Source organism: Falco biarmicus, chromosome 8 (assembly GCF_023638135.1).
Source record: "Falco biarmicus isolate bFalBia1 chromosome 8, bFalBia1.pri, whole genome shotgun sequence".
In the NCBI taxonomy this organism is placed as follows: domain Eukaryota; kingdom Metazoa; phylum Chordata; class Aves; order Falconiformes; family Falconidae; genus Falco; species Falco biarmicus.
Genome location: NC_079295.1, coordinates 36,727,761 through 36,753,658, shown reverse-complemented (window position 1 = coordinate 36,753,658; position 25,898 = coordinate 36,727,761). Strand labels below are relative to the sequence as shown.

Here is a 25,898-nt window from a genome sequence, read left to right as displayed (position 1 = left end):
GTCAGAGTCTGGCACTGCGAATTAATGTCTGTTGAATTCTGGGTTTACTTAAACCAGCTTGTATTAAAAACTTAATTGGTAATATTTGTTGTTCCTTATCAAAATTATCTCTAAGGTAGCTTCTGGGAAATGCTAGTCACTTTCTCCTTAGAGAGCTTGCAGAGATGCTGATTACTTCAAATAAACACGTTTCTTTCCATGCTTTGTCTGTCTCTCCCTGAGCCCATGAATGCCATAAAGCAGTACTAAGTTCATAAAGCACACCTGTATGCTATGTGTCATCTTTGGAAAGTCCACAGCTGCCCTTTTCAAGTATATCTAGTTAAAACAACGATAACCCAGAAAGCTTTTCAGCTTATGAGAAAAATTCTTCAAGTTCTAAACATTCTTTTTCTCAGTTAACAATGTAAGACAAGGTGGTGGTGTGAGTGCACCATTTTCTGCAGAGTCAAACTAACTGGACTTACCCAGCAAAGACACCTTTGGGTACCTACCTGACAAAACCATGACACGATGTTTGTGTTCTCTAAGGATGATCAGAGGAATCATCGCTTCAGCAGTTTGAAAGATCAAGTAAGAACAGCCTGATAAGCAAGTGAGGGGTTTTCAGGTTCATACAGCCTTTCCGAGAGGCCCCACTTAAATGTAAAATGTCATTTAGGCAGTCAGGAGAGGAGGAAGCCAAGAGTATCAGGGAAGAAGTTGGATTACTTAGTAATGAGCCTCGTGCCATTTCTTTTAAAGACGCTAGACAGTTAAACGACAGCTAAATTGGTCTTTGTCTTTTATCAGAGGAATTTGTCTCAGGTAAAAAACACACAAACAGCCTGGAGAACAAATTCTGTGACAAGATTTTCTCTGAAGAAGACCTAATGCTTCTTTACCTTGAATAATGTATTTCTACTTGATACAGCTCTGAGGGAAACGCTCCAACCCCTGACGCCTGTTCCCCTCAGCGAAGTTTCAGGGTAACTGTCACTATATATATATGACTGTATATAGTCACAGTCACAAGTGCTGCTCATCCAAAAATGACATTTAGCAAGTATTTTATAAAAACCATGACTGGTACCCAAAGAAGCCTGAAAGCCAGTAAGTTCTGATTTATTGAGTAATGTCACCAATACTGTAGCTCTTTTTACATTTCATTTTGTAAAGTAATGCTGATCTTTTGCCGATTCTCACTGAAACGAAGACCACTGTAAAGCAGCATTGGCACACAGACGTCATGGTGTCTGCACGATAGCCAGCGGGTTAGCTTCCAGCAGGCAACACAACTGCTCTGTCTTACTGGATCAAGGACAGATCCTGTATTCAACGGGTCTCTACAAACCAGTGCCTTGCTTCCAGTGAAATGCCTCTGTGTGTGTCATTTACATCCAGCTTTGGCCCTTGCATGCAGGGCAGGATATAAAGTAGCTTTAAGTGGATCGCTGACACGTATCAGGCTTATGGTCCACTTACAGCCCCACATATATTTATTTCTGTTTGGGAGAAGCGGCCAAAACAAGATCTTTTTGGACAACTGCTGCAACGCTAGGAGAGTTTACCATGAGCTAGACCGTACTGTGTATTTTAAATGAAAATAAGGATAGTTTAGAAGTCATTGCAACTTCGTGATTAACCAAAAAATACGATTAGCAATAAATACAAATTACTTAATGTTTGCACATCAATTTCAGTAACTAATGTCACTTGATAAAATCTAATTAAGAACCATAGAGCAGCACATTCTGCATGAATTTCACCATGAATTATTTGCATACAGCTCATTCATGTCCATTATTCAACAAGCTAATGCAAAAAAAATATTACGCTCCCTTTGGACAGAGAGGAGATAGCCAAACTTTCTTCCCCAAAGATTCTGATTGAAATGACTTGTGAAGCTGCTCCAGGCACCCTGCTCGGCTGCCCATTCAGCTCTGTGCCTGGGAACATGACACTCTGTCAACTAGCAATGACTGTATTGTCTCCTCACCACAAGCCCATCCCTCTGTAACAGTAACTTCCCTGCAGGAAAATGAAGAGCACGCTGGTTGTGAAGACACCCAAGATGACCACAGGTGGTTACATCAGAAGAAGGTTGTATCTGCTGAAAAGGCACCTGCAAGTCGGAAGTCTGCCTTGGTCAGCACGCTGTACATGCGCTGGGGTAACGGTTTGGAGTAAGGTGCAGGGCGGGGGACAGTTGTGCGCAAAATCACCTCACGACCTGTGGGTGGTGGGAAATCTGAAACTACCCCCGTGTTAAGCCTTCGCTCCTCCGATGAACCCGATCTCCTCAATTCTTCATCAAGCGGAGGCACTGCAGCCACCTTAAACAAGAGCAGAGGTATAATTACAGGGCAAGCTGTTTCTTAACGATAGGGTTCAGAAAATGTTTCTGAGGAGGAACAGAGGAAGATTAGAAATGGTGAACACATCAAAAGGCTTTATGTGCACACAGAGCAGAGCAAGACACTAATGGGATGTTAAGAAATCAACTGCACACAATCGGATGGAAGAACCTTCACGTGTAGATGGTGAAGCTCAGTCTAGATGAAGCTCCTGATTTTTTGGTGTGAAGCAAGGGTTCTGACCACACAAAATGCCCCCTTCTCAAGCAGGAGGGCCCTCCCCTCCACTCGCTGTGGCTACATGAGGCCAAGCCAGCCTTCCTTTAAAAATCATCAGTGCCGCTACTGGAGTCTAGACTAATTGTCACCTGCCTTTTCCAACTCAAAATACTACTGCAATATGTGTGTTCACGGCCAGAGAGAGGCTTGCCAGCATGGCAGTGCAGAGCGAGACACTGCAATCTCCACAGTTAGTCTTTGCCTCAGAGCTGGTAAGCAGCAACACTAACATCTGAATACTGGAAGAAGGGCTGACATGCTGCAATCAGCCCTGTAACCATTCCCTGATTGCATACACGTATGTGTACACACACCCACCCCCAAGTAGGGCCCTCATTTAAGTGTACACAACTCAAGACTGGCAGTGTCCCCCTGAGGTGGGGCAGAATCCACTGGACGACCCTCGTGGGCCACACTGCACCTCCGCTCCCACCCCCTCCCCAGGAGCGGGGCCCTGGTACCGCTCTGCAGCCTGTGCCACCAGAGAAATCACCAGGGACAAGTGCCGCTTGATCCTACAAGAACAATTCTAGGAAACTAACCAAGAGGATGTTCCCTGGGCTACACTTCTGGCAGTTACCCCAGTTCTTCCCCAAACATCTACCTCTGTCCAAAAAGCCCAGTAGTTTCAGGAAGCCCTGCTGTCTAGATTGCAACATTCAGGTACCGTCCATCACTGCCTCCCGCCCCAGATACCTGGCTGTTCAATAAACAAAAAACAGTGACAGCAAGAGGGAAGAATATAAAGTCATGGCCACATATTTCAGCATCAGAAAATGCTAATAGTCACTTGAAGAGGTTTTTTTTTCCATTTGCCTTGGAATTTTGGGTTTTTTTAAAAAAAGATTTCTCTCTCTTTTTGCTACCTGGTAGGCTCTAAAAACAAACTATGAATGAGGAAAAACCATTCTGGAAACACAAAATTATTTTTATGCTTAGTATGTGAACAACAGCACAAACTAAATCAGGCTGCTGTACTGTATCTACTGAAAGGTTCAGCTCTATGCAGCTAGGGAAAATGAGTGGGAAACAAGGGACAAAGTTGGTTACCTCATCAGAAGACTCAGTCAGCTTGGAAAGGGATGAGAAAAGAACCAGTGATGAAAGATAGAAACAAAGGCAAGTCAGAGGTGGCTTACAAGAGGTTAGAAGGAGATTGTAGGTTTAAGAACATCATGCACTCTACTTCTGAGAACATGCATTTGCGATCATAATTTTCCTGAGAAAACTTGAGAATACAACAACACATTTTACACAACTCACAGAGATGAGTCCAGGTTCAAAAAATAATGAACAAGGATGTCATTCCACTTCTATTTACCAATCAGGTGTCAACTGAAATAATTCATGGCAGATTCAACACCCAGCAGGGGCCTGTAGCAAGTTAGCTCCTGTCCTACTAAAGTCTTAATTAACAGTGACCAGCTACTAGTGGAAAGTTTCTGTAACCAAGCTTCAGTCACTGGTATCTCAAAGGAAATAAAACCCTAGAAATGTACATACATCTTTAACACTGACACTAGAAACTCTTACTCCCCTTTAAAAACATAGTGCCTCAATATTAAAGAGACAAGCGCATACGCTTGTGTACACTTACAGGGCACAGTCCTGGGCTTCATAGGGGAGCCTGTAAGTAAGGCTGGTTGACAAGTTGAGATCTGCAATCAGATTTTCCCTAGAGACTAGAAGGATAAAATAAATGTTCCGATTTTCATTTCTCAGAATAACAACCATGGGCTATTTTCAGAATGGTCCTTTTTTTATGCTGACTTGCAAAATACAGGTTATTACAAAAGCATCCATACCCTATTAGAGTTTAATACCCAATCACAACATTTTTATAGCAATGATTTTCAACAGGGTTTCAGGCTCTTAAGATGTCTGCAATACTTACGCTAACCTTGTTATTACCACTGTATTTACATTTTAGTCAGATAATTTGATGCTATCAAGAGGTGTAATTCTGACAGAAACTGAAGGCTGACTGCAGTCCAAGAAGTTTGGAAATCAGTACTTTAAGGCTAATTATTACAGAATCTGCTTAAGAGAAAAAGGGAATATCTATACCAATAGAGGCTGGGGAAGGGTTTCTAGAGAACAGACGCAACACTGGCAATAAGTGAACTGCATGTAGAGTTGTACTGAAAAAGAACTGAAACTTCCCTAAGCACACTAGTTTCCACAGAAGAAAGCTCAAGTATAAGCCTCAATCTAAAAAGTTAATTCCTCCTAAAATACTAAATGTTATGACATGTTTCTCTGCATTCCTATGTGAAACAATCAACACACTTGACTGCTCTTGCTGTGATGTTGCATATATTGTGTAACTTGAATAAAGCTGAAATTTGTGCCATAATGGATTAGTGATGTCACCCTCTGAAGCAAATTAAACGTTGGTGACACCTTTATCTACCTAGCTGGCTTTGACTGTTTTAACATCCCGGGTCACTTACTCTTCTTCCATCTTGCAAGGCTCTGTTATTGCCAAAATCATGTCGGAACACCACAAATGTAAAAAAACCTCAAGCACATTTATGACAGTACATGCATATATGCAGACAAAATAAACTGGTATCATATGATAAGTTGCTGCCTCATACTGCTTACATCAGAAGTGTCTGCAAAGCAGCCAAGAGCTTTCTCTTACCCTCTGAGCGTTCACGAACAGCTTGTGAATAATGCTGCCAGCAGGTCCTCTTCCTGCACCAATAACTGATACTTCTGGCTGCTCCAGGAGACAGTTTACAAATCTGGTGGTACAAATTATTGAAAAGGAAAAAGGGATGTTTAATTCTCAGCTAACCTCAAACCAGAACTGTTTTCTGTGAGGAGGTCTCCACCTAGCACCATTTGCAAAAAGCAAGACAACCCTGACATTTCTCAGCATCCCACTCAAACACCATCATCACCTTTTCATCCCTTTACTCCTCTCCCTCTACCCTAAAGACTAAACCCCCCCTTAGCCTTCAGTTGTTCCTTCCTACCTTTTGCTCTTTCTTTAGTGCTAATACAAGCAGCTGTTCTTTCATAGGTTACGTAGGTCAAAACCGAGCTGAACACAGCGGCCTCCCACGTCAGGTCAGGAGGGGCAGAATTCTAGAACCATTTACCATTGCAACCCCAGCAACAGGGCCACTTAATGCAACTCAGCCTCTGAAAGGACTGCTTCTCTCAATTAACCACAAACAGAACCCAGGCTCCTAATGCAGATGTGTAAATTCAACATGAAAAGCCGTCATGGTGTTGGCCACACAGTAGTAGTAACAACATGACTATTTTTTTGAGCACAAAGATACTGCTTTGGTCAGACACCGTTCCTCCGAACTCCCAACAGGTATTATAAAAATACCAATCGCTCCCTCTCAGCACCGCAGCGAGAAGTTAACATGGTTGGTTGGGTTTTGGTTGGGTTTTTTAACGGTACATGTTAGCCATCTTTAGCAATAAGTAAATAATCTGATAGCAGGTAGTGAAGCAATGAAACCTGGCTTGTTGCTTTTCATTCATATGGTTCCTCAGTAATATGTTTCCCATAGTAAAGAGACTAGAGTAAGAAAGCGTAACTTGGGGGGTGGGGTGTATTTCATTCCATAGTAGTTATAGAAAATACTGAATTCCTAGTCCTTCTAATTTCACCTCTGTTGTAACAAAGTTAATCAAATATACCTTTTACAAACATGAAAAACTAAACTAAGTCCCCAGTGCTGTCAAGATAAAAACAAATTCCATTAAAACAACCTGTATCACGTGTTTTCAAAGAGATGGTTACTTAGAGGAGCATTCTGGGTACCCACATACATCTCTAGGTAGCCTACAGACACCTAACGTTTATAGCTACTACACATGACTCCTTAGTATTCTGTATTATCACCACTTGAATCTGTCCTAAATTTTGAAACTACATAAAAAGGGCAACAGAGGAAGAGCAAAACAACACTGGGCGGGGGGGGGGGGGGAGAAAAAAAAAAATCAGCAGTCACCTTTGCAGGTCGTCTTTCTCCTCCTCATTTTCACATTTCTCTACCCCAAATTTTGCTTTCAGAGACCTTGCCCTGGCAATGATAGCTTCCACACTCATGATCTGAGCAATGATTTCCTGCAGGAGTTTAATAAAAGTGAAAATGAAAAGATGTTATTTTAGCACTCCTGTGAGCAGTGCAAAAGTCTGTCAGGTTTTGAGCACCCGCCAGTTAAAAAGCCTTACTTCCAACTTCTTGTCCTCTGGACCAGGGAATCGTAGAACTTTACTGGAATGGGATATTATCTGCTTAATAATCTTCTTAACTGAAGATATATCTTCTAGTGCTTCTATTTGGAGGAAAAGAAACAAAGAAGTTGTAATTATCGTATCAGCGTTCACCCTAAAATATCTTAATAAATTATGAAGCATTATTTACCTTCTTCCTTTACCTTGAGTACAGCTGCATGGATGATGCAAGGCAAGAGATGCCTTGCAAGGTCAGCTGGTTTCTGAACTGCAAGGTAATGAAGCACCTAGAACATTAGAAAAATCAATATATTGGTGATCAAAACTACTTCCCAAAGATAAGGTTAACTATGAAGGATGAGCACCTATATGGAATAATTCACAAGAAGGGAGCATCATTGTAAGAGAGGACTCAAGTAGTTTTGCAGGAATTTTCAGTGATTACAGTCTCAACAGGTTAGAATGAAACTAGAAATAATTATGTTTTAGGAACACTTCAGTTTCCTAACACATACATGCAGATAAAAACCTGTTTTATTTACTAATAATTCAAAGAAGGACCTAAGTAATACAGCTTGTGAAGTTACATTCCACACACTATTTTAGATACTTCAAACACACTGTTATGCAGCGGCAAGAATTTCTGATTAACCTCGCGCCATGCACAAAAAGTTTAGTAACTCCAAGAACACAGTGCAATGACTTGTTGATGTTTAAACCTTGCAGAAGGAGGAAGAAGAAAGGGCTGCTGTAAGCATTACACAGATCAGACGATCACTAGCCACAGTGCTTTTTACCTTCTCTGCCTCTCTAGTGTCATCAAACAGTCTCTTCTGCCTCCGAGCTGGGACCGGTTTTGCTGTCTCCCAGGCCTCTACCCACATGTTGCTAGGAATCTTCATTCGGGCACTCAGCTCACCCTTAATGACTATGTTCCCCTTCTCATCAACCACTTCTGCTTCGATGTAATCCCGAGGGGAGTACCACCTCACAAAATCCTCCAGACAACAGCCAGGATTAGCTGCCTGGAATGAAAAGGAGATAAAATCTGTGCCTGAAAAATCCTATAAAAACATGATAATCTGGGTAGGAAGGCAGAGAACAGGCTAGGAACCAAAACTCGAATTCTGTCCACAGTCACCAAACTGCACACTATGAAAGAGAGCTGGCAGAGTGAAGGAACAAAGCATAAACCCAGACAGTGGCAAGGGGTAAAACCCACACCATCAACAAATACAAAGAAAGCTTTTTCTTGCCGCCCCAAATCAATACATTTAACAGTTATTTCAGGCAAGCTCAAAATTACGCTGTTAACCAAAGCTGCTGTCTGGTACGTGATACATGCATTAAGTGTGAACTTTAACTAATTTTTTATGTATAAGCTTAGACCAGTAAAGACTTAGATGAAAAACAGCCTAAGCCCAAAAGAATCACTGGGCTGCATAAATAACACTTTCAGCATCAACTTTCCGTCTTTTAACACTCCAGTAACAAAATTAATCTTTTCTTCTTCCTTCAAAAAGAAACTTGAAAAATAAAATCTCCCCCAAACAAAAACAATTCCATTTTTCATAGATGCAATGTCAACACAAATAAATACATCCACAGGTCTAGAAGATAAAAGGAAATCTGGTTTTCTATTCAATGTATCTATCAAGAGTGCACTTCTGCTTCCGATTATAGTTCTATATTATTGAGTTTTTAGATCACTTGCACCATAGAAATAAACCCACTACCTTTATTTAATATGACAGGAGTCGCAGCTAATAAACTGATATTGATATAAATACTCTTACTCTACAGTACATATATGTACCCTTTTAGGGAAACATTGCCATTATTATGGCAATAATTAAAAAAAAAAAAAAAAAGAAACTATTTCACAACAGAATCACCAATCTTTTTAGAGTTTTGGGATCCTTTGATGACAGTTGTGTATGTGCTCTTAGCTCCCTCTGCAGAGCTCCGAAGAGACATGGAACAAATTACTCAAAACCACAGCTAGTCCAATCCCAATTTGATGAACGGCTGTACAAAGAGAGACTTTTAAGTAGTGGTAACTTACCCTCCTGCTAAAGAACAAAACATCATTAACTTTACGTAAAAAATTATGTCCACCTCCCCAAAGTCCAAATACAAAATTGTGAACATGTTAATAGATTCTTTTTTTCTTTTACACCACCTTCATATTCTATCCATTTGAAGTCTGATTAAAGGTGCATTTTAAAAAGCTAGACACAGTGAAAAGTACAGGTAAGAGGCACTAAATGAAACCTACAAGTGGTGGGAGTAAGAGACATGTAATTTTGATTCAGGACTTTGATGCTCAGTTATCTCCTGACATCATTTTGCATGGGCTGGTCTGCATTTTAATTCCCAATTTATGAACTGTATGTTTTGTGGGGTTTTTTCCCTTTCCACAATCACTGTGCAAATTTACTGGAACGTTACAGCATAACAGGCTAGATAAAATATTTCAAAATCTATGAGTAAGAGCTTTACCAATAGGTCTTTATTTTCAACTTCAAACTATTTTGAAACTGTTTTGTGGAGAAGAAAAAAAAAAAACTGTCAAAAAACTTCAAAATTTTTAAACACAAGCAAGAGAGAGAGTTTAAGAAAGCAGCCTCACAGAATTCTTCAAGGAGTACTACCTTGAAAGACTCCATATCTGACAGCAAGCAGGCGCTCTGCATGCGTGCCCGAAGATGAGCACCTTCTGCCGATGTCCCGAGTTTTGCCAGTACCTCAGACTGTTCTTCCAGCAAATCTTCAGTCATGGGTGCTGGTTCCTGTAACGTGGAAAAAAACCAAGCTGACAAATAGCCTCTCCGAGACTTAGCCCTGATTAAGGAAGGAGTGGAAAGCTCCCTGTCACCAAAAGTTCATTCTACTTTATTTTGTACTCCAAGGGAATAATCGTAACTCTTTACTGCTTAAACTGTTTACCATAAAGCTATGCATCTGAAGAAGACACTAAAAACAAGAAACTACAGAGAAAACAGCCTGAGACTGAAGTAACAATATAAGGACATATTGTTAAAATGCCAAAATCCAGATGAAGTCCAGGAAGTGTTTGACTGATACTATTTTGTTGTGATGGTTGAAAATCTACCTAAAGCAATGCAGAATTTTTGCCATTGATACTGTCAGCGCATAATTAATTGACAACATTTGCCTGACTACACTCTGCTAATACCTTTTACCCACGCAAAGCAATATTCATTAAAAATAACTTCTCTGAAGTGAATAAAAAATACTGTACTCCTCATGCACGGCTGATTTCAAACTACTTCCTCCAACACCACCACTTCCTATTTCCTCCCTAGTCACTCCGCAAGGCAGTCTGTGTCAGGTAACATTTCCAGTAGTTTGATGATACTGAAAACTGGTGACTTTTGATGCGAGTTGAAAAATCTTTCTCTTAGAAGAAGGAAAAAACAAAGCAACAAAAAAACCAGCAAAACTGATCCAGTACTCTGATCAGTCAGCTAGGAATTCTCCTGGTAGAAGAACCACAGCAGTTCCTGCTTTACAGAAAAGAAGAGTTAGGAGGGGATGGAAGGTGCCTTAAGAGCTGGCAATAAAAAGAATCCCGGATTTAAGGTACGCAAGGCAGCTTAATTCTTGTTTAAAAAAAACTTGGTTTAAGTGAAATTTGGTAAGGAGACCCATTCTCAAGTAAAACAAGGAGCATGTGAGATTTTGGTTTAACAGCCTCCTCAAGATTTAAAAATGGAAAACAAGGTCCTGGGCCAAAACCACTTAATTTTAACAACAGACTATAACCTGCAAACTATATATAGTTTCACAATCCTAGGTGTAAAGCCATATTGCATGAGAGTCATATTGCGCATCTGGCTCAACTCTTGCTACCTAACCTGTGTTATTGGAATGTAGAGGGGCTCTCCTGGATGCAGCAGCATCAGCTTTCCATGTGGATGCAGACGACCTTCTGGTTTTAAGTTTACAGACTCTTTGTTCCCTTCTTTTGGTCCTCCCTTCTTTCCATTTTCCTGTCCATTTCCTTTAAGATCTTCTGTGTCACTTAAACATTCAAAAAATTCCTCTTCACTGTCACTCCAAGATTCCCAAGACTTGCCAACTTCTTTTTCCTTATCAGGGTTATCTCCAGAGTGGTCTCCTCCTTTTCCAGTATCACCAGAAGCACCCCCAGGTGAACGATCAGACACGCTCCCCCTCTTCCCCTCATCTCTTGCTTTCTTTCTTTCAATGCAACAATTTAACATCTAACAAGTTAAAGGAAAAAAAATAATTGTTTAGCAATTACTTCTCTTATGGAAACAATGTTACAGAAAAACTTGGAGTCACCAAAAATTTCTTACATAAATCTACAAGATAATAATTCCATCAAACTTGTTGCTATAACAAAGATCTTCCCAAGAAATGAAGTCCACACCCAAAATTACAAGAACAACTACATCTACAACAACATATTTAGCTAGTAACCGCTATAATTTTGACAGTTTCCTTAGAGGAAAAATAATTTTTAAATTTGGGATATTTACCTGAAGTTTCTGATGCAGCAAACAACATCTCAGATCAGGAGGGCCGTTAGCTAATCTAACAAAAGGTAGAAGTGTAACCATTATCAATTATGAAATTGAATCTTTCACACACGTGCTCTTAAATCACATGAAATGCAAAAGAGGGGCAAATACCCACACTGAACCCAATCCCACCGTTAGAACTACACAGCTCTTCTACGGTCTCAGAAGACAAGCTCATGACTGAACAAGCCCAGAAGTTAAACTACATTTATTTCCTAGAGGTCATTTCTGAGAAAGATCATTGGCACCAGAATGAGACGGACACACCCTGCATTTCCTGGGCAGCTTTCCATTTGGGAGTTAAAAGGGTAACTGTTTTCAAACAGAAATTAAGCACCTTTGACTTTACTTTCAAAATTGCAATGATAGAGTCAACTTCCATTTTATGTTAGTGTAACCATTTGAAAGGACAAACCAGTGAATAAATGGCCAGTCCATGCCATTTAAAAAAAATAAAAAAGGGGGGGATGGGGGCGGTGGGGTAGGACAACATATATTCTTGCTCCACATTGATATCTCATCCTGACAGAATCCTTCATTTGCTCTGCAACAAACTCTGCTGCAGCGGACGTAACCTGGAAGGGCTGGACTACTTGATACAGCATGAGCTGCCTGAAAGGCTGTTACGCCAGCAGGAACTTGGAACAGCTCCCTTAGTAAAGTGGCAAAACTACACCACAAGGTACAGCTGTTTCTCCCTATATCAGCTCCTTCATTTTTATCTAACAATAAACTAGAAGCCAAGCTTTTGGATAAGCTCCCTGCCCTCCCCTTTCATTCACACAATGGAGTGCTCTTCAACTTGAGCTTCCCAAAGCATCCTTAAGTTTTCCAAGGAAGACACAGATGCTCTTCCCTACTCCCTATCCTTTCTTGCTTTAAGGAAGTAAGGCAATAAAAACAGAACATAGCATTTGAAATTTAAAAAAACCCAAACAGTATGTTTCAAAGTCATAGTGAACTCACTCTGTTCCTGAAACAAAGAACATTTTCTATGACGAAGCAACAAAACAAAACAAAAAAAATTACCCTGGAATAAGGTAGTTGTTCTCCCATCTGTAGCGCATTTCTAACACAAATTCTTGCCAAAGATGTGCCACTCCTTTTACTCCTCCATGGTAGAAGTTTATCATACAAAGGCATAAAGCTAGTTTGTACGTCAGACTATCAGAAGGAGCAGATTTAAACTGACCGAAGAGATTCTACGTAAGAAATAAATGAAAGCAAGAAATACAGAAAAAATGGCATTTTTTCCAAAATGATATGATCTCTTTCATGCTTGTCAATATAAAAGGGGCTAATTAAGTATAAGCTACCAAAAATGACAATCTTTGGAAGAAAAAAAAAAGAAAAAGAAGAAATTAGAAGGGGGAAGAAAAAAAAACAAGCAGCACTATTTTTACCTAGAGATTCCACAAAGGTAAATTCCCCTTTCCAAAAATTGTCTATTACAAGACACAGTGTAAACACAGCAAAGTCTGTATGAACACACACACTCAAAATTGCTTTTTATCTCTCAGGAGTGCCAGTCAGTAAAACTTACATATTCTTCAGTCTCTGGAGGAGGATTGTTTCCTGCTGTAGGGCTAGTTCTGCTTTCAAATCCATCTGCAACTTTGTCAGCAGCATCAGGAAATAAGAACTTGAAAAAACAAAACCAAAAAAAAGTTCAACACTTCCATCAGTGTGTTTTTCCTGATTTTTCCCAGCTTCTCCGTAAAACTACTGCTGGCTACATCCCAGCAATCCCTGTAATTAAAACTGTTAGCAGAGTTCATTTTCAGTCCACTTATATTGCACAGACTTGTAATGACTTTGGCTGTTTCAAGAAGCTGATCAATGCAATTCAAACGATGGAGCTAACATCAGACACTTTTCTTTATACTTCTGCTACAAACTCTAAACCAAACACATCAGTGGAACCATGAAATCTATGTTCTATATGAATTCAGTGTGCACAGACAGCTCACTTACCAGGAGAATAGTGTTCAGAACTTCATTGTTTAAAGGTGATTCATCCACTCCTCTGTGCTTGCGAATTTTTTTCTTTGCACTGTGAACCATATTTGTGACTGATAATTTATGGATTGGGACTGGTGCTGGCTCTGTGAGCTTTGACAAAGCATGGCTAATATCAGCAACGTCTATAAAACAAAATAAAAACAATTAGAACAAAACAAACACAAACACAAGATCATCCCTCTTTAAAAGCTCACCTGTCAACATACAGTCTGTTTATCTTGTATTGATTTTTAACACCCTGTTAACCAGAGCTACACCCCTGTGCTGTCAGGTTCCATACCTGATATTCACTGCTCTTAGCCACAAAGATAAGCAGCAGAATGAGGTCACAAAGGAGTCACAGGGTCCTTGACTTAATTTACTGAATGCAGTCTGGACTGAGTTGGCTGTAGTTAGTGCCTGCCACCTACTGTAGTAGTAATGCACACTTGCAGACAGTTACTGGCAGAGAAAATAAACCCAGTATTAATCGCTACATATACAACCTTACATTGTGTAAACACTATTCTGTTTCAGAGCCCTCAGGTAAACTCCTCAAATCAAAAGATTTTTTCCAGAGTTGCTGCTGGTAAACTTTAAAATGAATAAATACTGTTAAAGAGAGGGCAGACAAATTCAAGTAAAAAACTACCAGCAGCCTGAAAAACCTCACCTTGGCAAACATTTCAGGAACATTAGAGATAAGGAGGGTTAAAGAGACTGCATGTCAAGCACTAGGAATAACACACGTCCTACTCAGTCTAACACCTTTTTAAGCTGACTAGCGAGCTCCATCAAAACTACGACCAAGTATTACCAAAGAAAATACATCCATACAGGCCATATTTGGAGGGAAGAGGTGACGAGGCAGGAAGGAAGGGAATGTTCACCGTATACAGCAAGAAAAGCAAAAGAAAGGGAAAGGGACATCAAAAAGATGACAGTATCTATACTGCTGGGACAAAGTCTGACCCATTGGTCAGATAATTCTGGTTTGTTTGGGTTTTTTGTTTTTTCCTTAAAATACCTTAAAACAGAGAGGATAACAGCAAAGTCTTTCAAACTTAAGTTTAAACTTTCAAACTTCCAGTTTAAAGACTCTTTCAACTGGATGTTGAAACATAGAATACATAGTACTTAAAAAAGGAGAAAAGAGCAGAGAAAAAATACATAAAACAACATGTACAAATCTGACGTGTGCTCAAAACCAACTCTTGCACACACTAGGAAAATTTTAAACTCTTGTATTCCAGTGGGAAAAAAAACACCAACTGTAACAGAGGCAACTGTCCTCTGGGCTTTGGGAGGTAAGCTGGCCTAGAATTCATGAGAAATTGTACCATGTAGCACTGACCAGAAAATTCGTAGGAGCAGTACAGAAAATGCCTAACAGTTAGAAGTATAAATACTGATCGATCTGCAGTCAGGAAGAGGGGATAGGGAAAGTAAAATAACATGAAACAATTTAAAAGAATTCACACAAATTAACAAGATTTTAGTTTTACCTTTTCCTTCCTCTTCAAATGCAGACCTTCCAAGTATCTCATCAGTTGACTCCTTCCGACGGCAAAGCTTGAAGAATTCAGTAAGAAAGTCACCTGTACAAGAAAAGAAGTTTCTGAACAGCTACTCAGTTAAAAATCTCATTGAACAACAAGCTAACTCTCAAAATTATGCCTGAGGGACAATACATTTTATCTTTTAATCTGAAAGAACATGATAATTTTTCCTGAAGCACAAATATCTTTAAACCACACAATTAAAGCTTAGAGAAATGCACACTTAAGACAGCTATCAGCCACCTCTCCAAAGCACAGTTCTGCATTCAGTTTAACTTACTTCTTCACCCAAAGCAAGGTGAAACTTGTGCAGCATGTTAATTTTTTTAGTTTTGAAGCCTTTTTCCCCACAAGCTAAAAGGCAAGAACAGACAACAGTACAGCTCTCCAGGCATAGCAATCCTGCCTGTCAAATAGATTGATGCATCTAAGGAAATGGATATATGCAAAGGGCACTTAATAGAACGTAAAGATTCTCGGAAATCTAAATTTTCACAGAACACACAGAGTAAATGCTTATTCTCTGGAACGTGGTGAAGTCAGAACAGCAATGAAGTTGATGGTACACAGATGCAGAATAACCTACAACAGAAACGTCTGTTTTTGCAAAACTTGTGTTCTTGAAGAAGCAGCCCAAAATAACATCCACTTAAAAAAAAAAGGCTGTAAGGAAACAGAGGTCAGCCGGTAATCATCCATGCAATCCCAACTTCACAACAGCTTAGAAGTCGTAAGAAGATAGGGAATTCTTATGTCTTACCCAATAGACACTGAGGATTATCTGCTTTTCCGACTCTCACAGACCACTGGGGTGCTTGAATAGGATCCAAGTCACTTAAAAAAAAAAAGTGTCATGTTGTCACTGTATGCAAGAGATGAGTATCAAATTCTCGATAAATGTAATGTCATAGCCAGTTAGGCCACAGAAGCCATAATATACACATTACATAGGAGAACATGACACTCTCTCTAATATGCAAACAAGAGTCCCTGTTCTCATGTACCTACATAAGAAACATGAGAACAATTCAGGTAGAACTAAATTGTCTTCCTTTAAAGTGTACTGATGTTGAAAACTCATTTCTGCATTAATTAAAACAATAAACCACTTTTTTTCTTCTTTCTTAAGTATCAGGATACACTGTTCTTTAGGAGGCTTAGCAGAAAACCTGGATGACAGTTTTTGGCAGAGGGATGTCAACCAGTTAATTCTTTTTGCTTTCCACATTCCACCATAATCTTTTTCAAGAAATATGCAATACACAAAACTTAAGTCTAGCATGGGAATATGCCAAAAAAAGGAGGTGTATGTTCTGTTGAGATTACGATACAATAATATTTTCTCCCACAAAAATGCATTTAGAAAGGTGGCATTTTCCCAAAAGAGATGTTCTATCAACTGACCTTAGCGTTCCTCAGAATGAGTTCTCTTTCACACACAAAGCCACACACAATGTTTTAGATGTTAACTACTGTACTTAAGCAACAGATAAAGTACACTTCTAGATATTTGCAATTCAGACAAAATACTTACGAATAAACATCATTGTCGACAATAATACCTTCTGTTAGGTGAGGCCATGTAGTAGCTAAATGAAGCTCACTGAAACAAAACAAGATTTAAATCTTTCAGTGCTAGTAGAAAGTGTTCCTTCCATCACAGTTAAGATCTTGAAAGGTATTTGTGATATTCATATTTAAGCCCCTCTAGGTACTCTGCAGCTACAGCTACAAACATGCATGTTTTCCAATGAGTTTTCTCGCTGCATACATTCTGTTGGTTATTCTACAGCACATCACCCACTACTGCACTAAACTTTACTAGTACCTGGCACACAGGACTCTTCCACAACTCCTCTCTACGAAAGGAGAGACTGCACACTGTATTCTAGGTATCCAGGTACAAAACAGCTTTCACGAATTGCCTACAGCATTAACCACCAACACATCAAAATGTTTCCTAGATTTGCTGAGTGGTAATGGGATGTACAGGAGAGGACAGGGAGATGTAATAACACAGTTTACAGACCCACTTTATTTTAAGTCTTCTACAAATGTCAAAATTAAGATGAGAATAAGTCCAACCCTTTAATTTTTAAAGTTTCTCGCTAGTTAAGGTATATTTCAATGTAATAGTTTCAGACATAAATGGAGTACTCCAGAAGTTTACGGCAAAAGGTTTACATACTAGAACTCTGATTATCATTAGACAATTTTGCAAATGGTCATCTTTGCTATTAGACCATTACTTTTCACTGATGTTTCTTATGTGCTTGAATAATTAAGTATCTGTTAGAGGCACGCTAAGCAATAGGCAGGCAAAGCTAAGATTTGAAATAACGTACCTTTAAGCCCTCCATTAAGGAAGCTGTAAAACGCAGTTTTCTCAAATCTTATCTTACCTAATAGGATCCTCACAGGCACCAAATGGTAACTTCCCAAACTCAAGGCCTCCAACTTCTCCCCCAACTAGAGCATCTATATCTGAAGACAGATCGATAAATTTTCCATACAGAATTTATGGAATATTTTAAGCAGCATATCATCTTAATTTCACAGTAGCATGCAGGATGACCAGAGCACAGCTGAGCAGCTAATGTGACAGAGCTATGAAAACGTAATCCTGGCATACAATCGAATTGTTTCCAGCAGAAACTGAGAAGTAATCACACAACAGGACATTCAAAAAGACAGATAAAATTATAGTAATCTGTGTTGAGGGAAGGTTACTTTCTTCATACTGGCAAAGATGGTAACTATAAAGGCAGCCTTAAAGAGTAAATGCTGACACAAGAACAAAGATACACAAATTTGGCAGAAAAACATTTAGGCAGGAAATCAATTCCAAGCAGAAGAGGAAGACTCCAAAAGAGCAACTCTGGAGAGTGAAAAATCAACCACTTCTAAAAGGCTGACTATTTTATGAAGAGAGTGATATGTTACATCTCCTATAGTTAAAGATATAACCCAGTGATCTGGGAGATTCCTTGTAATCCCAGGTACTTAAAGATGCCTCCCAGCATCCTCAGCCACTTCCCATGCTACATCCTTCAAATATATAAACCAAAAATAGACAGCCTTCACTGAACAAAAGTTTAAAATGGGTAATAACATATTGGAATGCCATTATAATAATGCTATTACAGCATCTGATCCTTAATTTTAGATGCATCTGGCAAACTATTTACACACAAAACAAGCAAAATATTAGAGCAGATGAAGTACTTGGATAACTTAATTACATAATTCCTTCTCCAGAGAAGATAAAAGACATTTAAATTCTTTGGGTTTATTTGAGAAGAGCTAAATAAGTGAGGGTAATAAAGTACAGGTCTAGTTTCTCACAATGAATGTAAAACCACAACTGCATGTAGCAACAGCAGTAAAAATGATGTTCATTTCCAGTTTCTGCAATACACTATGCCACTAGCTCCCGTAACCAGAATCCTCTGAAAGAATAGCATTTTTTCAAACTGCTCAAATCAAGAGATACAATCAGTGGTACAACTCATTCACCTCAAATCAGGGATCCTGACTTGATGAATAACTATAGCAAGGCAGAGAGCGACTACAGAAATCACCAACTTCTGTGTCTGCAGAAATAATAAAAATTAAAATCTGTAGAACCAGCTTCCCAAGTTCTTTATGTAAACTTGGTTTATCTACAAAGAGAAACTGTCACTTAAAAGAGCACTGACCTTCTCCGACCCTAAAGAGCAGGATTCTCTTTAAACATATTTTCAACATTCCTTAGGTACAAACACAGAGGGATCAACTTCATTATAGGCTTCTTCAAAACATACCTTTGATTACTATAAGAAAGTATTTTTTTGAAAGCCAAGGAAAGCCAAACAATTAAGTAACCAGACCAAGGTCACACAGGTTTTGTCTAAGTGTGCCCTAAATACTTTAAACTTGTTACATAAAACTACTACAAAGTCCAGAAGAACTCAGGCATTTTAATTGCTCCACCACCCTGTGCCTGAAATACCACACCACTAATAAAATCTATGCTAAGAAGGAACTAACAGCTACCTTTTTCCTGTACATTTGTTTCCCTTTGAGCCAAGAGAAGTTTATAATTTATTTTCTGATGCCATCTATATAGAAATTGTTCTGTTAAAACCAAATCCTTGATACCCAAGCAAAAACGTGTTAACACCAAGCAAGCATATGAGAGTTCACTGTAAGAGTACCAAGCCAGCAAACTCACTCTGGTTTCCACAGCATCACTATGACATAAATTTATCAAGTCTGGTGCGTGTACTTCAGATTCAGGGCTATACATTACTTCTCCCCTTTTTCCCCTTATACAAAGCTATTAGAACAAAAGGCTTGATCAGAAAATGTTCCTGCATGAAAAAAAAATAAATCAATCAACTCCTTGGCTTACTTAGCATTGTGTAAAAAACAACAAAAATCCAAACTTTTACCTCAAGTGAGGTCCATACAATATTTTCTCCCTTTCCCATTGTTAATACTCTTAAATAGGGAAGTATTAAAACCAATTACTTCACGGAAATACTCCTGTAAAGTATTAGCACTACTAGAACCTGAATCCAAACATTTTCCTAAGGAATTCAGGGCAGAATTCTTTAGATCCACAATCAGTCACCCTTTCCTCTCCTACCATTTTAGAAGTCTCACTGTATCTCTAAATGCTAATAAAAAAAGCATATTTCTAAGCACAGCCCTAACCAAAACACCTGTCTCAACCATAAGCCACAGACATGATTTCAGAGCAGCTTTAAGCTTGCTAACCTGTCATAGGGAGTGGGATGGTACTCAGTTTTAACTGAAGCCTTTCCTAGTAATGCAGAAAATGTTTTAATTCTTCTGGCAAGATACGGGAACATTTTCTTCAGCACTGACTGCTTATCTTAAAACAAGTTATTCTGAGGACATAAACCTCCTACCTGGTGGCTGCTGTGGCCAGAAATACTGCTGCCAGTCTTGAAGCACGTATGTAAGCCGAATAGCCATGCTAACTGGAGGCAGTGGTGTTAAAGGGCATCCCTTAAAAATATTACAGGAAAAATTCAATGTAAAGAGTACATCCTCTCAAACACTCCAGGCCTCCAACATAAATTAGTTAAAATAACTTGTATTAGAGCTGATTTTATCAGAACTGCAACACCCCAAGTATTACTAGTAAAGCCATTATTCAACAAGACATTCACAGATAAAATGCATGAGACACTCATATGCTCCATTTAACTGGTAATTCAGAAGTAAATCTGACCAGAATGAGTTAGGTTTTCACTAAGAATTTTTTTCCCCTCAGCGTTTGGATGAGATTGCCGACTACCAGTACCAGTTGTGAAGCATTGCAGTCAGCCACACCAGTCCATAAACAAGCAACTTCCCCAGACTCCTGGTATTTCACCAGGCTGTTTTTCACTCTTAACTTACCTAGGAGAGCTACAAAGCAGCGGAATTAAGAACCCACCTCAACCCTCCCTTCTCTTAAACAGAAGAACAGTTTGTTTTGTGGAGGGGTAACAGAGGATTGTTGCAAGGAGACTGTAAAACACACACTCCCTCACATGCCAGTGGAAATAGCAATGGAAGAAGGTGGTAACATTTGAGGAACAAAACCTATACCAATTTTCCTTCTTTATCGCTAGGTACTGGTGATAGCAGGAAAAAGATTTTGTTGGTATCAGCACTGTAAGCCTCATTCTTATTAAAAAAAAAATATATCCCTAGAAGACAGAAGCGAATCCACAAGCAATCAGGTAATACAATAATCATTCTTAGTATCAGTTATAAATGTTCAGATGCACTTACAATCTTCGATTTGAAGATATCCAGTAAACCTGATAAATGAGTATACTGATTTGGCACTTTGCGAAGATGAACCATTTCGAAGTCAGTTCGAACTCCTGGACCCTGACATTCTCCAACATACATTCGTCGCCATTTCTGATGTATTTGCACAAACAGTGGTACCTGACTATTAAACGGGAATATTTCAGATTATTTGAAATGTCACACTGTCTTCTAGTCTACTAGCTACATCTTTTAACATAATTTCAACATTATTTCTTATTCTTTAGAATATATTCTCTCTTAATGCAACACAGCTTAAAATGGTTCATAGGAATCAAAGAAAAATACTGTGAATTTCACCATTAAATGGAACGCCTAACAAGCTGACATATATGACAAAAATGTCATAAGCACAGCCCTATCCATGACTTCAGCTACCTAGTTTTTAGTCTAAATATTTTTTGAGAAAAATTAGAAAGTTACTGATACCATGTATAGGGAACAAATCCTTTCAAAAGTTGTATTTTGTATACCAGTTATTCCAATAACTTCTAGCAGCTTTTAAAAAGCCTGTAAGGTTTTTAAACAATAATGAATATAAACAACACATGGAATCAATCTTATAAAGTTTCCATGGGAAATTTTTTTAAATCTTTTTGTAACAATGTTATGGTGCAAATGCAACAAACTCTGAAAGTATTTTGCTAACAAATTAGTACTTTTTCCTCACAATAGCAGTATGCTAGAGTTTTACCTGGACATGTAAAAAGTTTATGCTTTCGCTTACCAGCCAGTGTTCCCCAATGCGATGGAAATGGAACTCAGCAAAAGGTTACACTTGGATTCACTAAGTACCCCATCATTATTTGCCGTCGGAGCAATAACCACAAACTCACGTAAGCCATACCTTAGAGAACGAAAAAAGAGCACGTTTGTGTTTTTTTAGCAAGCCAGCTAAACCACACATTTTTTAGCAATATTGTCACCTGAATACAACAGACTGTGGAATCTGTTATTTCGATGTGAGCGCCTCTTTCAGAGAGGTCAAGAAGTGAGTGGGCACAGAGTGCTGCGGAGTGCTGCAGATTCTCAAATCACAAACCGCTGGAGCTTAACAGCACTCAAACCCTGTACTCAAAATCATGTGAGGACTTCCAGATCTAACAGTCCTGAGGTTTTTTACTTTATGTTAATAAAAACTGTAGCTATCTATACACAAAACCAGTCTCTCTAGAACAATGCTATAACGTGCTCAAGATTTGCATTAGTAAGCATATGGTTGTCACAGTTTCTTAAAATGCTGCAGCTTTCCTTTTTCAGAATGCGTCTAAACATTATCAATATAAAAGCTTAGCTCGTCTATGAAAATTAGTCTAAGAAAACTAGTCTATGGTGGGCTTTTTTTGCACTCCTTGCCTGCGTCCAGTATGAGGAATCATTTTAGTTAAGCTTTAACTTCCAATGGCAAAAAATACAGATGTGATTGTGTCAACTTCAAATATTTTTCAATTGCTACGCTTATTTGTATTAAAGATGAGAAGCAGCATAAGTACCATCTTACGAGACAGTGAGCTCTGGGAGGAAAGTCATTGTTCATGCACAGCAAGTCTTGCATAGGCAGAGGAAGTGCATCTGTGAAAAAAATTGATAGAGAAGAGCATCAGCATCCATTCAGCTGACTTGTAATTTACTTATATAAGCAATTTGTTGACTGCAAAGCATACTAAAAGCGTGTCAGATCACACCCATCTGATCCCAGAAAACTTCACACAGAAGCAAATCAACACACTGTGAATTTCACATTCTGAAACTGCCTTTTGTAGTATCCTTACAGCTATGTAAGTGAACTATCAGCTACCTTCTACCAGTTCTTCTTTCCCATCTTTGTCACTGGGTTCTTGTACAAGATAATGATGGGTAATTGAGAATTTGAAGTCTGCAAATGAAATTTCATCTGATTTCTCCTCCCATGCTCCTGTGGTATATACACCCTGCATATAAAAAAAGATACTATTTGATCACATTCAGTTAACATTCACAAGCCTTAAAAAGTATACTGCCCACAGGATCCATAATATTTATTCATCTTTTTCTACTGCTAAATATTTATTCTTAAGCAGCTAAACACTGTTTAACTTCAAAAAAAAATTCTCAAAGCACTTCTTTATAATGGTAGCTGAATGCTCTAATTCGTGTTGCCAATAATCATGTTCATCTCGAGGACCAGATATCACTGAGAAGCATTCAGAATTACACTGCAATAAAGTGGCAGATATATCCTCTCATACGCATCTATGCATCTTAAGCATATGCACCCTGAACTTTTCCCAAAGACAGAAGCTTCCCACCTGGTATTTTATCTACATCATTCTTCTTTAATATTTACTTTGAATATGCTTTCACTGATAAATGAATTTTTATCTGTAATTTGAAAACTTTATGTATGTAAGGATAATTAATTTTTAAACAAAAATAGAGCATAGGAAAGTTACTAGGAAAAAATATTGTACAGAATTGTGTGTTTCTAATAAAATAAAGCAACTTGGACAATCCTTTGATCTGTATAGGGTGTCTTCTCACTAGAAATCAAGAAGAGAGGTCTGGTCTGGAAAGACGACATGGAGGAATACACTGACAGCTAAGGTGGAAAACTAGTTTATTAGATAATTTAAGTTTTTGTTGTGAATACACTATATCCTGACTAAAATTAAGAATCATAAAATTCCTCTGGAAATATAGCAGCCATTCAATCTGAAACAGCTGAATTTATCTGCAGCAGCATGCAGAAAAGTTCAGCAATTTCCTCTGCATTTTACAGGACTGAGAAAGCACTACAAATGCCCTAATTAGACTTTGAAAAAAATATCTCTCATCTACGAAACATACTGACTCACAGATAGTACTAGGCAAACCTCAACCATAAGCGTCTGACGTGTGACAATGGCACAAGGCAGGGCAAAATGAAGCTCCTTAAGAATTTAGAACAGCTTCAACCATGTTTCCAGATTCAAAACTAGGAATAAAAAAAAAATACTAAAAAATCACTAGGCCCTATATGAAGATCCAACTTTACCAGGGAAACAGCCTGTTTGGCAGACAGCCCACCAATAAATTCACAGCAACTGTTTGTCAAATTGCCACTTTCGTAAGCAAAATTCCCCAATACAAAATCTGCCACATGTAAGAAAATGGCACCCCATGCAATATAGACGTGTATTCCTAGTCAGTAATTAAAATTGTAAAAGAAAATTCAGAAGCAGCAACTGACCTTTTCTAGAGCTTTTCCTGAAGAAATCCCAATAAGTTTCCAGTCATTCAATACTTCTTCTATTTTTGAAATAAATCTATTAAGGAGAGGAAAAGGCATTAACATCTGCTGAACACTAAACTTGTATTGTAACTCAGCCACCAAAAAGCAGGCAATATGTTGTCCTACTATCAAATTCCTTAAAACAAACCCAAAGAACAAACCAAGAACAAAAAAACCCCTCCCAAGTATCAGTCTAAAACTGGAACAACTGCTTCCTAGTACAACTAAGAAGGTCCTCCTATGTTTACATTTTAAATGTTAGTTACTTTTAGCAACTGCTACAAGCATGTTCAAGCCGTGACAGAATCTCACCTTTTTCTGGTACTGCAGCATATTACTTCTAACACATACTGCTGTTTCACTGTCCACAGACAAATAAGCATCTGAGACAAAATTATAAACTAAATACAGATTTAAAAAGCAGTGCTTGGAATTGCTGTCTCCTGTCACGGACACTGTTATGGGAAAAAGCCTTTTAAAAAATAATGCATTAAGAACACAAGAGCATTCTTCACCTTACATGTACGTTCACAACCATGTACGTTGTTCTACTAACTTTGAAAGGCTCCAGCTATGAGGCGACTACTTTAATAACTGGGCGAGTACTTTAAGAAAGCACATAAGCTTTCGAGATGTTTACTCTAACCCCCTTCAAGGAGATATTAAGCCAGACCTTTCACTAAGCTCAGAAACAGTTTGCCTAGATCCTCTTAACCCAACTCGGTAGCTGCGGCCTGAGCCTCGGCCGTAACGCCGGGCCCAGCTGCGGGGGCCGCCGCTACCGGCCACCGCGGCCTGACGCTTGGCGAGGCCGGCGGCGGCGCCGAGGCCCGGTGAAGGGGGATGGGCCCGGTGAGGGGGGAGCCCGGTGAGGGGGTCCCTCAGCCCCCCTCGGCGGCCGCGGCGAGGGGAGCGGGGCGGGCGGCAACGCCTACCTCTCCCACTCGGAGGCGGTGGTGAAGTCCGTGATCTCAAACACCTCCGACTCGGGCTGCAGGGAGAGAGCGGGAGAAGCAGTGAGCGGGGAGACCGCGGCCGCCGCGGCAGAGCGCAGGGGAGGGGAGCGGGAAGCGCTCACCTCACTGTCCGCCGCCATCTTGCGCCGCTGCCCGGCCAGGACCCCCTCGCCCCGGGCGCAGAGGCTCACGGGAAGGCGGCGGAGGGCGGTGCGCGCCGTCCCGCCCGCGGGCCGCTCGGGTTCCTCTCACAGGGCGGCGCGGCCGGAGCCCTCCCGAGCCTGGCTCCCCGCCGCGGCAGCGGGGCCTCCCCGTTCCCCGGGCATCCTTCTTCCTCCCGAGCCCTCCCCGTCCCCCGGGCGCCCTTCCCCGTGGGAGGGGACACCCGAGCGGCCCCCCGCGCTGGCGGCTGGCTGGAGGGCCTCACGGGCGCCGCCGAGGAGGCTCCCGCTGGGGCGGTCACCTGACGGCGCGGCGAAGCTGAGGCAGGGGCTGCTCCTGTTAGGGATAGCCCAAGAGGGTAAACGGAGTGCCGTACCGCCTGGTCCGCCGTGTGCCTGGGGTACCGGGGCCTGGCTGCGGTCACCATTAGCCCGGCGGTGCCCGGCGGGAGCTGGGGTGTCCCGCGGGCCCGGGGACCCTAAAACAAGGCAGCCGGCGGCCGTCCCGCCGAACGGCGCCCGGGGCTGCCGGCATCCAGCACACCCGTGCCCTTCAACACCCGGACAGCTCCGCTTCAGCCCCAGCGTCCCTCCCGTATTAACCCCTAACACAGCCTGCTACTGACAGAAAAAAAAAAAAAAAAAAAAAAAAAGTGGAGTCTGCTGCTTAAGGCTGCCAGAAAGGAGATGAAAAACTATTCACGAGTAACGGAGCGTTGAAGTGAGGGCAATGTCAGCTGAATGCA

At 40.1% G+C, this 25,898-nt stretch overlaps 1 protein-coding gene across 5 annotated transcripts; it reads right to left on the bottom strand.

The window, feature by feature from the left end:
* Window positions 1-1,088: 1,088 nt before the first annotated feature.
* RAB3GAP1 (RAB3 GTPase activating protein catalytic subunit 1) lies at window positions 1,089-25,302 on the bottom strand. 5 transcript variants are annotated; one of them, XM_056349543.1, is made up of 25 exons: window positions 25,114-25,299; window positions 24,971-25,026; window positions 23,994-24,069; window positions 22,584-22,716; window positions 22,279-22,357; window positions 21,513-21,632; window positions 20,744-20,909; window positions 19,870-19,969; window positions 17,356-17,437; window positions 16,488-16,556; window positions 15,714-15,787; window positions 14,900-14,992; window positions 13,368-13,537; window positions 12,937-13,035; window positions 12,423-12,595; window positions 11,352-11,406; window positions 10,704-11,072; window positions 9,477-9,614; window positions 7,620-7,847; window positions 7,013-7,109; window positions 6,820-6,923; window positions 6,596-6,711; window positions 5,263-5,365; window positions 3,666-3,686; window positions 1,089-2,315 (listed from the first exon to the last, which is right to left on the bottom strand). In XM_056349543.1, exons 1-25 carry the CDS (start codon window positions 25,129-25,131, stop codon window positions 2,073-2,075), a joined length of 2,982 nt encoding a protein of 993 aa, XP_056205518.1. In that variant the 5' UTR covers window positions 25,132-25,299; the 3' UTR covers window positions 1,089-2,072. The 5 variants fall into 5 exon arrangements, with proteins under 5 accessions (XP_056205518.1, XP_056205520.1, XP_056205519.1 ...); XM_056349545.1 differs by lacking the exon at window positions 25,114-25,299 and adding an exon at window positions 23,620-23,738 and having other exon boundaries at window positions 24,971-25,032; XM_056349544.1 differs by lacking the exon at window positions 3,666-3,686 and having other exon boundaries at window positions 25,114-25,295.
* Between the last annotated feature and the right edge of the window lie 596 nt (window positions 25,303-25,898).

Coding starts and splice junctions, on each gene's coding strand:
- RAB3GAP1 (XM_056349543.1), bottom strand. Junction 14,993..15,713: donor TAATCCTCAGTGTCTATTGG/GTAAGACATAAG, acceptor TTTCTTGTACAG/GTGACTTTCTTACTGAATTC. Junction 7,848..9,476: donor CAGATATGGAGTCTTTCAAG/GTAGTACTCCTT, acceptor TTTTCATTCCAG/GCAGCTAATCCTGGCTGTTG.